Source organism: Aspergillus brunneoviolaceus (assembly GCF_003184695.1).
Source record: "Aspergillus brunneoviolaceus CBS 621.78 unplaced genomic scaffold BO95scaffold_17, whole genome shotgun sequence".
NCBI lineage: Eukaryota > Fungi > Ascomycota > Eurotiomycetes > Eurotiales > Aspergillaceae > Aspergillus > Aspergillus brunneoviolaceus.
Window position 1 is genome coordinate 12,271 of NW_020290747.1, and position 12,929 is coordinate 25,199.

Here is a 12,929-nt window from a genome sequence, read left to right on the forward strand (position 1 = left end):
ATTGACTTGAATTGACTTGAATTGACTTGAATTGACTTGAATTGACTTGAATTGACTTGAATTGATTCTTGGTTCTCTCCTCGCCAACTACTCTCAACGCAGCCAGCCGTCAGTCTCCTGAGTTTGTACTTTTTTTGTAGTGTAGTTCTTAGTCGCTCTGCTGGCTACCTGCCAAGTGTAGGTCTAGCTGTACGATGAATGTGCCCTTGTAGCATGTCAGAAAGCGTACCGACTGACTATGAAAACCCCAAATTCATGACGAGTCGATGAATGAGGATTCCGTATAGACTAGGTATATAGACGGGTAGTGAGGGAGGGCTTGGCGGGACACGGCAAACCACTCAAACCGGACAAACACAAACACACTCACCCCCATCGGGGATGTTCCTTCTACGCGGTCGAGGCGGCCTTCCAATGCGCTTTCCTCAACACCTCCAAGTTTCCTGGATTTCATGCGATAATTTCATGAAGCGGCTGCCTACACTGGTGTAGGTCGCCATGCGTTGCTCGACAACGATCCAGTAAAGTGGAACCGTGCAGCATATACCTCCCACCTCTCGCAGCGTCCTCAGGCCGATCCCCAACTATTTCGCGAGTGAATAGTTTATTGAACTATTGCATCTATACCTGTGGGCTCTAACAGACCAGAGATAGCCACGACACATAGCAGGCAAACCTTGAACATACCACCAACCATGTCCGCCCGCCAACCCGCACGACCACGGCGCATTGATGACGCGCTCTCGCAGCTCGTCGACTCCCTCACCCCGCCGTTGTCGCATTCGGATCTTCGGGGCGAGTACGAAGGCGATGCGGAGGAGGCCTTGGCCGCAGCCGAAGAAAGACGACACCAAACATACCTCGAGCGCTCGTGGATCATCATCAATTCCTACACCAGCACCTCGAGCGACCTAGCATCACCGTCCGGTCCCACGACGTATGGCGTCAATCGCCGCGGAAGCTTAGCCGGAGGAGAGAATGTCAACAACGCGGTGGACCTTATCAAGCGGAAACTTCTACGTGAGAACGACAGCCCCGAACAAGCGGTTCGATTTTCCAATCTCTACTCGCGCCTGTTGACCCAGCCGGTCCTGTCTCAAAAGTGGGCGATCCTCTATCTCCTCTATCGACTCTCGAGTACGGATGACGATGAAGAGCATGGGTTTGAGGGTGGTAGCCGAAGTCCTCAGTTCGAGCCGGTGCACCTGCAAAGTCCCCTGTTCAAGAACCAGAGGATAAACCCGGGCCGCGGGCCCAGGGTATCGGAAATCTCAGACGAGGACGGGCCTGCTGCCAGCTCTTCGGCATCGCAGATCCCCGCGCGAATCGAGCGGCAAGCTGCGCTGAGACGGCAGCAAGAGATGGGACCGGAGAGGGAGCCCGAGAGGGAGCCGGAGACCTCTGCACCAGCGGCAAGATCCCGAGATGTGCGGGCCACGCGTAGTCGTGCCAATACAGGGGTACGAGATCATCCTCTCGAAGAGCCAAAAGGTGTGCAGCCGGAGGCGGACTCGGAACAGCAACCAAAATCAGATGCACCCCAGGAACCGCGACTTCTCCGTGATCTTCCTTTCAATCTGCAAGGGTTATCTTCCTCGAACTTACAATTCGAATCCTCGACGATTTTGAATCTACCTCCCTCTGTGCCGGTACCTATAATATCTCTGCTAAACTCCCTTGCCGAGCCGTGCCTGTTGTATCGCGGCGTATCGGCTTTCGTGGGGAGTCCGACAAGTGGACTCTTGAGTCAAAGCCTCCAAGCAGCCCTTGCCAACAAGCTTCAATCCTATCTGGGTCTAGTCGCTACCTTGGAAGGAGAGATTCGAAGGGCCTTGGCTGCACCACCGGACCCTAATAATCCTAGAAGCACGGCCGCCAGCGGCGTCACGCTAAAGCGATGTGTTGTCTGGACAAGGGACGCGACGATGGCGCTACGCTTGATGAACCTGATTGTCGAAGAGGCACAGCGTAAGTACTATGGCTTTCTTCATGATAGTATACCTTTCTGATATCTTGCTCGTAGACAAGAAAGGCGGCCAACTGATTTCGCTGATCCACGGTCTCTCAACCTCTCATGGAGACCCTTTCGTACGTGACTTCGCGGAAAAGCTTCTCGCCCATGTGACTCGACCCTTCTACGACATGCTGCGGTCATGGATCTATGACGGTGAGCTTTCGGATCCATACAAAGAATTTTTTGTGGTCGAGCCGGAATCCAGACCCAATGTAGATCCGCGTCGAACCGCGACTTCTGTCTGGGACGATAAGTACACGCTTGCCGAAGAAATGGTGCCATCCATCATAACACAGGACTTTGCACAGAAAATCCTCCGGATTGGCAAGTCTTTGAATTTCATTCGCTACGACTGTGGAAACTCTGGATGGGTGGAGGAATACTCTAAAGAAACCTCGAAAGAACTGCATTATGGCGATACGGCTGGTCTCGAGGCATCGATTGACGAAGCCCACAAGACAACTATGGCGCGGTTGATCTACCTCATGGACGACAAATTCAAGCTCTTTGAGCACCTTCAAGCGTTGAAGAAGTACATGCTTTTGGGCCAGGGTGATTTCATCGCCCTGTTGATGGAATCGCTGGCGTCCAATCTTGATCGTCCAGCACACTCGCAATACAGACATACTTTGACTGCGCAACTAGAACATGCAATCCGTGCTTCCAACGCGCAGTACGACTCCCCAGACGTGCTCAGACGGTTGGACGCTCGGATGTTGGAGTACAGCCATGGTGAGAGCGGCTGGGACTGTTTCACACTCGAATACAAGGTTGATGCTCCAGTCGACGTGGTCATCACACAATATGCATCGAGCCAGTACTTGAAAGTGTTCAACTTTCTGTGGCGCATCAAGCGCGTCGAGTTTGCCCTGGGAAGCACCTGGCGTCGGTGCATGACAGGTGCCCGCGGCGTGCTAGGTAGCGTCAACGATAAAGTCGGCTCAGACTGGAAGAGAGCACGGTGTGTCATCGCCGAGATGATCCATTTTGTCTGTCAGCTTCAGTTTTACATCCTCTTCGAAGTCATCGAGGCCAGCTGGGATAAACTACAAGCGTCTATCTCTAAGCCCGGCTGCACACTGGACGACCTGATCGGAGCCCACAAGGAATATCTCGAATCCATCACACGCAAGGGCCTCTTGGGCTCCCCTGCCGTACCCAAGACCACCACCACCACTCCCCAAGAAGAGGACTTCCTTAGTCAATTGCACTACATCCTCAAGGTCATGTTGGCCTACAAAGACGCCGTGGACGGCCTCTACTCCTTCTCCGTTGCCGAGTTCACGCGTAGACAAGAACTGAGCGCGAAAATCGAGACCCGCACCGCCCAAGGCCGTTGGGGCCTCACTGACAGCGACGTCCTTTCATCCTCCTCCAGACGAACCCGGGCCCATAAAGATTCGGTCTCATCCATGTCCCCATCTCTGGCAGCATTCACTCCCAATCTAGGCGCTGACGACATCGGCACTCCCTCATCGCTCGCCGACCACGGAGATCTCTCCGCAGACGATCAGATGCTCGCATCCCTACAGGCCCGTCTCCGCGACCTTTCCGCCGAGTTTCGATCCCGGCTCAACGTCTTTCTGGGCGACCTCGCATACCAGCCGGACGTGGACATGCGCTTCCTTGGCGTCGTTATGAATTTCAACGACGTCTATCAACCGGCCCGGAAACGCCGAAGCACCGGGTCCGGGAGCTCGCGTGACAAACATAGGGCGAGGCGAAGGGCGGCCGCCGCCAATGAAGCTGCTACTTCTGCGACTACTTCCACCATCGTGATGGAAGAAAGTAGACCGGCATCTGCGTCCAAGGAACCGACAGCCCGACGGGAGAGGAAAGAACCGAGAACGAGCGGCAATGGGAATGAGAGCGGGAGTGGCTGATCCTGTGCCTCTCTTCTATTCATTCTTGTCTTCTGCATTGAAATTGGTTGCGATCGACCTTCAAGGGCTAGCTAGATTTACCGGCGGCTGGGGGTGTTCTCTCGGGGTATTGTGCGTTTTCATCTCGGGATTATGGGTTCATCGTGTTCAGTGGTTGATATCATTGGGGGGTTTCGGATTTTGTTTTTGTTTTTATGAACTGGGTTGGATGACAGTGACACGGCAGCAGCAAACAAGAGCTTGTACATGTACATACACAGGTCCGTTGTAAGCTTCATGATGATGACGACGATGATTGCGGTGTTCCAAGAGACAGACAATTAACTTCAGTATAAACTGAGATAAGTCATCGAGATCAATCGCTGTACTGTACAACACAGTACGAGACAATCCCAACAACCCACAGCATTGAAAAGCAACCCTTATCATGGAATATAACCAACAAGAAGCCTATTCGTATACTGGAGCCATTCAATCCTGCCCTGTAGCCACGAAGCCTACCACCTAAGTTACCTAATAGCCCGCCAGGGGGGATGGGGTGGGCAGAACCCCATCGGAGTAACTACGCAGTCCTCACGTGAAAATTTCCCTCCGTTCCCCGTTCCACCGCCCCTCCAAAAAAGTTTCCAACGCAAACAACAACTTCAGTTCACCCTCAACGATCCCAACCTGCCCACCTCCGATTTTGGGTGGTGATTTGCTTTGATCGGAATTTTGAGGGCTACGCGACACGGATCCTTGTGCTGGGGAAGTTCGAAATTACGGGACTTTATCGTTAAAGATAACTGGTTGCGGCTTTCCGTCTTCATTTCAAGGAATTGAGGATCGAGGGTTAGGATTAGGATTGGGACGGAAGATCGCTATGGCTGCTTCTGAATTGGCTGTTGCGAAGAAGAAGGAGGGGAAGGACAAGGTCAAGGAGGTGAAGGATAAGGAAGAGAAGAAGGAGAAGAAGAAGGACAAGAAATCCAAGAAGGAAAAGGAGGACAAGGACGAAAAGAAGGAGAAGAAGAAGGAGAAGGAGAAGAAGGACAAGAAGTCCACGAAGGCCACGAAAACCAGCACGGACGAGCGCGACGACTCCGTGAGCGAGAAAGCCGACACGAAAAAGCAATCGAAGAAACGACGTCTGGAAGAAGGTGATGATGACGACGACAACGAGGCGAATGCTACCACCAAGGGCAAATCGGCTGCGGATGAAGAGCGGAAACAGAAGAAACAGAAGAAGAGGGTCTCGTTCTCGGCGGACGTGAAGTTGGAGGATGGCAGCGGAGACTCCGAGGCGGAGGATATGGAGGTCGATGAATCGGAACAACAACAGCAGCAGCAGCAGCAACAGCAGTTAGAGGCAAACGGCGCTGCGGAGGAGATGGATTATGAAGGAGATGGGGAGGAGAAGAAGAAAAAGAAGAAGGAAAAGAAGAAGAAGAACAAGGACAAGGATCACAAATCCGCCGCTACGGCTGCTGACGCCAAAATCCACGAGACGCCCATCCTCTCCTACCTCAGTCTTTATCACAACCACCGGTCGGCGTGGAAGTTTCAAAAGAACCGCGAGACGCACCTGTTCAAGCATGTGCTGTCGCTGGAGCAGGTCCCCGCGCAGTATAATGCGGCGCTCTTGGCGTATCTGCAGGGGTTGAAGAGTGAGGGTGCCAAGCTGCGCTTGAAGGAGATTGCGGAAGAGGTTGTCAAGGCCGATGTGGAGGTGGAGGAGCAGGAAGAGGAGGAAAAGAAGAACAAGTCGACGACGACGACGACGACGACGACGCAAGCTGAGGAGGATAAGACGAAAGGAGCTGAGGAGAGCACTGATGTGGCTCCTGAGCCTAGTTACAAAAAGGCCGTCGCCTCGTTCCGGACGCTTCTGTCGGAGGGCAAAGAGAACCTTGAAGGTCTGGAAGGCACCGAGGGCCTTGACGCTACGCAACTACAGAGGCTGCAGAAGAGACAGCGCGCTGAGCTCATCCTCTGGGCTGTCACCGGTGCCCTGTTCAATCTCGAGAAGCCCAAGCTTCCCCCACGGATGGCGAAGAAGAACCAAACGCCGGCCAAAAAGAAGAAGAAGAACAGAACCGCTATCATCGAGATCTCCAGCAGCAGCGAGAGCGACAGCGACAGTGACAGTGACAGCGACAACGATGACAAGAAAAAGACCAAGAGTCCGGCCAAGAAAGATTCATCCTCGGACGTGAGCAGCAGCAGCAGCAGCAGTGATAGTGATAGTGATTAGTCACTTGATGCTGCATGTTGTTGTTGTTCAACCTGAATTGTACAGACTGGTCTCTGTGCTTCGCTGCTTCATGTGCATGACAATTCAATTCCGTCCACATCTGGTGGCTATCATAGCTCTATAATTTTGAGCTCAAAAGTTCTAGATACCTGGTTCAACCATACAAAAGCGGTCTTTTGTCGGATCTACGGTGTTGTGTTTCTTCTTTTGTGATGTATTGTTAGTATAGACTTTCCGTATATACCTAGAAGCCTTCATATGAAAGAGCTGAAATACTTGATATCAAGCCTGTATATTTCGAAAGCATTATAGTATCGCTGCTGTGTGGTTGCTGGGAGGCAATGTACTGTCCTTCGTATTGGTGGCAGAGCGAATTGACAGAGACGGGGAAGGCGGTGACTGGAGCTTACTCAACGGAGCCCCGAAGCTTAGAGCTTCGGCCAGGCACCCTCTGGCACGCGTCCTCTGCCTCCATCCTCATCCTCCCTCCCCTCAATCCTTCCCCATTACACATCTTAATCTCTCTTTGCTCTCAATCCTTCCACTCGATCGGCTCTGAATATCTAATCTGTGATTTACATATACCGCCGCAGCCATGTCTGGTAAAAACAGATCCCTTCCGATTGTGCTGGCTCGAATGACTTCATCGATTGACTGACAGCTTTTGTGAACAGGAAGCGCCTACGATCGACACATTACCATCTTCTCAGACCAGGGTCGTCTGTATCAAGTTGGTAAGTCTATCGCCCGTTATGAACCCTCCCCCTCCGGCCCACCCCGATGGCGCTCCAACGGTCACCGAGAACACTTGACTTACCATCGACCTCCGTCGGCGCTTAGAATATGCCTTCAAGGCCATCACCTCCGCAAACATCACCTCATTAGGTGTCAGGGGGAAGAACTGCGCCGTCGTTCTGTCCCAGAAGAAGGTCGCTGTAAGTTTCCATGGTGGGGCTGAGAACGCAAGCACAGCATGGCCTGACATATGTCCTAGGATAAATTGATCGACCCCTCCTCCGTTTCGCATATCTTCAAGCTTTCCCCTTCCGTCGGATGTGTTATGACCGGCTCCATCGCCGATGCCAGAGCGAGTGTTGACCGTGCCCGTGGAGAGGCGGCCGAGTTCCGATACAAGTACGGCTACGAGATGCCCTGTGATGTCCTTGCCAAGCGCCTTGCGAATATTAACCAGGTCTACACGCAACGGGTTCGTGCTTTGCTCGTCTCACTCTGGGGTTGTGGGAGCGACGTTTACTGATACCAATCATCTGCTTAGGCTTACATGCGCCCGCTCGGCGTCGCCATGACCCTGATTTCCGTGGACGATGAGAAGGGGCCCCAACTCTACAAGTGCGACCCGGCAGGATACTATGTCGGGTACAAGGCGACCGCATCCGGCCCCAAGCAGCAGGAGGCGCTGAATCACCTGGAGAAGAAGCTGAAGAACAAGGACTATGCCGAGGGCAGCTGGGAGGAGGTGGTCGAGCTGGGCATCACCGCCTTGAGCAATGTGTTGAGCGTCGACTTCAAGAAGCATGAGCTCGAGATCGGCATTGTCGGAGGGCCTCGGGCTGACGGCAAAGAGGGCACAGATCCAAGCTTCCGTGCCTTGACAGAGGACGAGATTGACGAGCGGCTGCAGGCCATTAGCGAGAAGGACTAATTGAGTTGAGGAAGCAAGCATCCATTGTTGTTAGAGACAAACGATCCATGAATACTACTTTTTGTGACGCTACTATTGGAACTTGATTAGCCAACCCCCGATCTGGTAGATGTGTTCCCTAGGTCTTTCCTCTTGACTTGTCAACTGCCGATCGATCACAAAACTTGGACAGACGTCCGTGCAGGCGCTTACTCGGAGTCGGAGATGGCGAAGCTAGAGGTCCCACTTGTTTCTTCAGACGGTGGCGATTTGAAAGCAGGGGTCAGAGTCAATGTAATAGACCTGAGGCCCTTGCTGCAAGATGACAGGCTTGATGAAATATCGAAGAGCAGACGACAGCGGCCCCGCTGCGGGAGTTGATTACAAGTAGCATCACATTGGGGCATGGAGTAAGAATCGCGTGGAATGCAGGTGTTGTAAGTGAGGTGGCCGACGCTCGAGCTTACATGAAAGCTCTTGTGCCTTGGATGTTTTTGCCACCGAGAACGATTTCTGCATGGGGAGTCGGAGAATCTACTCGTATTATGTTTGGATTGAACTGAAGATAGTCGAGTTGAGACCGAGCCTGAGGCTGGCGCGTGGGTTTGCTTTTCCTCTTTCAGCTCTTGCCCGGTGTGTGTGGCTGAGCTGGAGATGTGGCTTGCCCCTTGAGTTTTCACTCTCTGTGTTTCTCTCTCTATCACGCACATTTGTTGTCTGGCAAGTCTATTATTATTGTTGTTGTCACTATTCCGTATAGTGCATACATGTTGACTCCGTCACCGGCGCCAACGGTTGTCGGTGGCTGATATCTTGTCCTGAGCCATTGCTGCTCCAGCCACTTATCCCATCTTAACCATATCTCCGAGTGTGATGACTCCGACTGGGTCTGTACTACTGGAAGTGTGGCGTAAGGAAGCGAGGACTCTCCAGCTGGAGTCTCTTTCACCACCGTTTCACTAGTCAACATGCCACGATGACGCTTTCCCCACCGAGTCAGTGTATCTGTGCACATTGCACAAATCTGACTGCACGGGTTGTTACCGAGATCTAGTGTCTTGTCTACCTACACCCGGTAACCCATTGATATTATTGTGTTTCTGTCATACTAAATTCTTCGCTCGGCCACAACAAACAAGTGGGGTAGAATCCGGGTTCTGCAGTATTCTTTTCTACAATTCCATCTTCATTTTTATCTTTGGAAATCAGGTTCCATCTAGCTAATTGGGCCTCAATTCAAATTCCACTATCGGTTTTTCATGTGGATATTGCCGATTTCTTGCTTCTGGGTCGGATGTATCCTTTCTTTTTCTTCCCCCCCCCCCCAAAAGTACGGAGTATGCATGATCTTATGCAAGCCCCATCAGCCTAGGGCTGGGTTCCTGTTCCAGGGTCAGCTGCATAGTCCTCACGCTTAGACTAGATATCAGCCCTCGCTCCAAATCGGAGACCCAGACATTGCAAGCGCTTCCGACACATGGCTCTCATGGGCTTGGCTCCTGCCGGTGCTCCACTATGGCTGTTGTTCTCCAGCTGCCATCTCTCGCCGCGATGTCTTGTCCTTGCTCCATCGGCTTCCCAATGCGTGCAGCCAGCCACGGTGGGTGGATGACGATGATGATGATTCCCTTTCCAGCGCAATCCCCCCATTGCGACGTTGAAACCATGGTGAGGATAATAAGCTTAAAAGGATATCGCCTCCTCAGCCATGGGACTTTAGAATCTGAAACCAACGCTCTTCTTCCTTTGGGCCCAACGACCTCTTCGCCTCGAGCTCTCAGTCAATTGGCTTGCTCCTTTCTTTTGGCCTTCTTCCTGCCAGGCGTCCAACTGTGGCCGTATCCACTTGGTTCCTTTAGTCTTTTGAAGATCCAATCGTTTGCCATTCCTTGGCTACTATATCGCAAACACCACTACTGCCATGGCTGACGGACGTACGTGTTGCCATCGTTCCATGCGTGGAAGGAACAACACCATTCAAGAAGAAGAAGAGAGGCTAACCAATCCGGGTGTCGCAGTCAACCAAGCTCGCGCCCTCCGAGTGGCAGAGCTCATCAACGACTACCGGACTCTTCTCATGCACATCTCCCAACAGAATGTCCAAGCCCCGGCAGATGAGTTCAACGAAGAGGGGTATAAAGTGATTCGAGACGGTCTGGCTGCTGCGCAGGCTTTGATGTCATCCAACTACAACCCTTGCGCGACGCCAGCCCATGCCGGCAACGTCGAGGTCGAGAAGGCGGAATTGCGCAGGTATGCAGATATATCATTTCTCCCCTTCTTTCAGGAGCCTAGCCAAGCTCTAACATCACTTTCAGAGTCATCCTTGACGCTAGCGCCAGACGATTCCAGGCGCATCGCATCTACTTGAAGGTCGCGGCCGCCAGACGATGGGTCATCAACCGCCAAAACATTCTGCGTGGACAGCGGCCGGGACCGCAGCACGCGGCTCAGTTGAAGAACGCCAGCAATACGTTCCATGCGGTGAGTTTCCTTTTTCAATCTTGATGCAATTCAGGGTAGTATTCAGTCTGACTGACCATCGTTGCGCACAGGAACTGGCTCAAGTGACCGAACAGCACGTGGTGGCTGATCTCCGGGCAGCCGACACGCGGGCAGGTCATTGGCTCAACGACGACCCTTCTCTGCCTACAATCCTTCAATGGATTCGGTCTCACCCATGAGATTTTTTTACGTCAAAGCCTGCGACAGAGCAGCGAGTTTGAGTGGTGTATGGATACGATGATGCCGTTAATCACGGGACTACAGTACCGGTTGGAAAGCGTCCACTGGATGCATGTTTGTCTATTGTTGCTCGGCGCTGGTCGCTTGCAATCGATGGGTTTCGAGAAGGAAAAGCTGTCTTGTGTGGAATGTTTGGGTTTACCCTTTTTTTCGTGGTTTTCAGTTTTTTTCTTGTCGTGTTTTGAGTATGTGTTGACGGTTTATGATATCCCTGGATGTGATGCTTTACGCTAGACGTGAATTGATTGGATGGATGTGTTTTCAACTCGATGTCTCCGTACTCGGACTATATTGCATAACTTCTTTTCTGTTTCTATTCTTTCTGCTTGGAGTATATCTTCCTACTCAAGATCGAGTCTGACTCGTCTCGTTTCTTTCCTGAATAAGCTGGTGAATATGCTGAGCCTATAGTGAGTGCCCTACATAGTTAGATGGTGACATCGTTTACTATACATTTTCCAACCGACGGCAAACTCCGTTTCGCTTCAGTGGGTCCGGCGGTTAGAAGTGGAGACGGGTAGGGAAACACCATGTCTGACTGTCTTTTTGTTTAGGAATGGGACACTACACCCGCAGCGGATGTACATACAGTGCAACTCAAGCGGCATCATGAGAGCATCAAATCCATCATCTACCGTGGGTACCTTCGTACCTGGTACATTACAGAGCCTGAAACAAGCAACCGGCCAAATATCTTGCTAATGGCCAATCCAATTTGCGGATTCAAACGATTCCGATCGGAAAAAATCTCTGGGCGAACATCAGAGCTGGACAGTGGGGTTGGTGTTTTACCATTGACTGTATGTACAGTACTATCTGTAAAGCTCCTCTGCTGGAGATACCGAACGTGCATTTAGAACCGTGGAGTCGGAGATTACCTTAAGACGAACATCCCAGCTGAATACTTACCTGATCCTTGAGTCAGAGTCGACAACCCCCACAGAAGAAAGGGCTGAGAATGGGGGGGAACTCACCCGTGTGCCGCTGCCGTTTTCTACAAAGATTTTTTTTTTAGCACGGGAATGATGCATGGTGCGTTGTTCTTTATTTTTGTTTTTTCACTCTGATTGGATTTTGGGAGGGGATGCCAGCCGATGTGTGGCCGTGCAAATTGAGAAAAATAGATTACTGGATGGATGCTGATTGCTGAAGGAATGGAGGTTAATATTGATGTGGCCAATTGGATGGGGATGGGTGGGGGTGGATGGACACTGCTGGGCTGCGGGCAGGTGGAGGGTTCAGCTGAGGTCGTACGGAGTACTTGTGAGGGAGAGATCCACTTATTCCCGTCCCGTTGCTTTGCTTGTTGTATGTTGTGTGTATCCATGATGTAGCGGATTACAGCTGGGATGGGGTTGGGGCTATCGGTCGGTGGGAATTGGAGGGGCAGAATTTGCGAAGACGTTGTCAGGGCGTTAGTGTTTTCGTGATATGGGAGTATCTGATATGAGTACAGTACTACCAGGTCAGGTTGGGGTGGCCACGAGGGTAGGGTGTGGCAGCCACGTTGTTTCCTGTCCATGGTCACTGGTCACTGGTCACTATTTCTGTACTCGACCATTCTGCTGTCGGTAATTTCTTCCTGATGCCCTCATGCAAGGAACCCCTGTTGTTTGCTTCAATGCATGATGCACCTTGCACTGCTGCTGAGATCGATCTCTTCATTCCCAGATAGGCATCATGCACAGGGGGCTGGTCTCTTTATATTCAACCGGGAGGCGAAAAGTGAGCGCGAGTCGGGGGACGGACTACGTCTTTGAGCAGGTACGAATATCTCTCTTTCTGGAGTCGGTTTGTGAGTGGCGACTCGCGAGGGATGTTACCTTTATTGGGGTTTGGCCACTGTGTTTCTAATCTGGTCATTGGGATACAGAATGCTAGTGTGTCACCGGATTAGTCCTCGAAGTTGAATGACCCTCGGTTTTTGGGAATTTGAATGGGGAAGTCTGTTTGTCTGGGAGCCAAATATCAGGTTTGGCATTCATGTGGGCCTTCGTCCACGCCGGTTCGTCGCCGTCGGTGTATCGTATGGGATATATCCAAGTCGGAATGTGGATGTCGAAGCCTGAGGCAGGCGGAGGACGGATCAAGTGCTGCCCTCGCTTCGTGAGCATGCCACGGATACACTCTCACTGGTAATTCCTATCAAATCATACGGTATCGACTCAGTCACTGAAGAGAAGTGAGGTATGGACTTGGGATCGAATCAACAGTCCCAAGAATAGAAGTGTCTATCCGGCGGCGGTGCAACTGTGGCTAGGTAGGTGGAGCAAAGTGGCTTGCCTGCGCCGGCTTATGTAAATGCGCTGGCGGATCGGGTGACGACATGAATCCGAAGCTAACTAAAAGTAAACAAAATAATAAGCATGAATGTGCAGGGCCCATCGATAAGCTCTTCTTGGAAACGCCCGC

At 51.9% G+C, this 12,929-nt stretch overlaps 7 protein-coding genes across 7 annotated transcripts in view; 5 read left to right on the top strand and 2 right to left on the bottom strand.

The window, feature by feature from the left end:
* atfA (bZIP transcription factor atfA) overlaps positions 1-5 on the top strand; it is a gene marked incomplete at its 5' end in the record, with an annotated part of 2,508 nt that extends 2,503 nt beyond the window's left edge. The window contains one exon of the mRNA XM_025583452.1: positions 1-5. This exon is cut by the window's left edge and continues 759 nt beyond it.
* Positions 6-404: 399 nt separating this feature from the next.
* On the top strand, positions 405-4,203 carry BO95DRAFT_440674 (tubulin gamma complex associated family protein). Its single transcript, XM_025586014.1, has 2 exons — positions 405-1,968; positions 2,024-4,203. Exons 1-2 carry the CDS (start codon positions 696-698, stop codon positions 3,895-3,897), a joined length of 3,147 nt encoding a protein of 1,048 aa, XP_025444511.1. The 5' UTR covers positions 405-695; the 3' UTR covers positions 3,898-4,203.
* Positions 3,994-4,411, bottom strand: BO95DRAFT_63532 (uncharacterized protein). The gene has a single exon (XM_025592106.1). The coding sequence runs from the start codon at positions 4,324-4,326 to the stop codon at positions 4,090-4,092; it is 237 nt and encodes a 78-aa protein (XP_025444512.1). The 5' UTR covers positions 4,327-4,411; the 3' UTR covers positions 3,994-4,089.
* Positions 4,412-4,527: 116 nt separating this feature from the next.
* BO95DRAFT_440675 (WKF domain-containing protein) lies at positions 4,528-6,342 on the top strand. Its single transcript, XM_025586015.1, has one exon. It carries the CDS (start codon positions 4,760-4,762, stop codon positions 6,128-6,130), a length of 1,371 nt encoding a protein of 456 aa, XP_025444513.1. The 5' UTR covers positions 4,528-4,759; the 3' UTR covers positions 6,131-6,342.
* Positions 6,343-6,652: 310 nt separating this feature from the next.
* Positions 6,653-7,915, top strand: prs2 (proteasome core particle subunit alpha 1). The gene is made up of 5 exons (XM_025583453.1): positions 6,653-6,732; positions 6,805-6,864; positions 6,971-7,065; positions 7,125-7,337; positions 7,407-7,915. Exons 1-5 carry the CDS (start codon positions 6,726-6,728, stop codon positions 7,791-7,793), a joined length of 762 nt encoding a protein of 253 aa, XP_025444514.1. The 5' UTR covers positions 6,653-6,725; the 3' UTR covers positions 7,794-7,915.
* A 1,278-nt stretch (positions 7,916-9,193) lies between these two features.
* BO95DRAFT_384493 (uncharacterized protein) lies at positions 9,194-10,756 on the top strand. Its single transcript, XM_025583454.1, has 4 exons — positions 9,194-9,706; positions 9,791-10,025; positions 10,091-10,256; positions 10,328-10,756. The coding sequence occupies exons 1-4, from the start codon at positions 9,694-9,696 to the stop codon at positions 10,454-10,456; spliced, it is 543 nt and encodes a 180-aa protein (XP_025444515.1). The 5' UTR covers positions 9,194-9,693; the 3' UTR covers positions 10,457-10,756.
* Positions 10,757-11,220: 464 nt separating this feature from the next.
* On the bottom strand, positions 11,221-12,162 carry BO95DRAFT_63690 (uncharacterized protein). The gene has a single exon (XM_025592108.1). The coding sequence runs from the start codon at positions 12,037-12,039 to the stop codon at positions 11,512-11,514; it is 528 nt and encodes a 175-aa protein (XP_025444516.1). The 5' UTR covers positions 12,040-12,162; the 3' UTR covers positions 11,221-11,511.
* Positions 12,163-12,929: the final 767 nt, after the last annotated feature.

Excerpts from the sequence above, each read along its gene's own strand:
- BO95DRAFT_440674 (XM_025586014.1), top strand. The coding sequence starts at position 696 with ATGTCCGCCCGCCAACCCGCACGACCACGGCGCATTGATGACGCGCTC. Across the intron at positions 1,969-2,023 it reads GATTGTCGAAGAGGCACAGC|ACAAGAAAGGCGGCCAACTG; the intron begins GTAAGTACTATG and ends TCTTGCTCGTAG.
- BO95DRAFT_440675 (XM_025586015.1), top strand. The coding sequence starts at position 4,760 with ATGGCTGCTTCTGAATTGGCTGTTGCGAAGAAGAAGGAGGGGAAGGAC.
- BO95DRAFT_63532 (XM_025592106.1), bottom strand. The coding sequence starts at position 4,326 with ATGATAAGGGTTGCTTTTCAATGCTGTGGGTTGTTGGGATTGTCTCGT.
- prs2 (XM_025583453.1), top strand. Across the intron at positions 6,865-6,970 it reads GGGTCGTCTGTATCAAGTTG|AATATGCCTTCAAGGCCATC; the intron begins GTAAGTCTATCG and ends GTCGGCGCTTAG. Across the intron at positions 7,338-7,406 it reads ACCAGGTCTACACGCAACGG|GCTTACATGCGCCCGCTCGG; the intron begins GTTCGTGCTTTG and ends TCATCTGCTTAG.
- BO95DRAFT_63690 (XM_025592108.1), bottom strand. The coding sequence starts at position 12,039 with ATGGACAGGAAACAACGTGGCTGCCACACCCTACCCTCGTGGCCACCC.
- BO95DRAFT_384493 (XM_025583454.1), top strand. Across the intron at positions 10,026-10,090 it reads GAGAAGGCGGAATTGCGCAG|AGTCATCCTTGACGCTAGCG; the intron begins GTATGCAGATAT and ends CATCACTTTCAG. Across the intron at positions 10,257-10,327 it reads CCAGCAATACGTTCCATGCG|GAACTGGCTCAAGTGACCGA; the intron begins GTGAGTTTCCTT and ends CGTTGCGCACAG.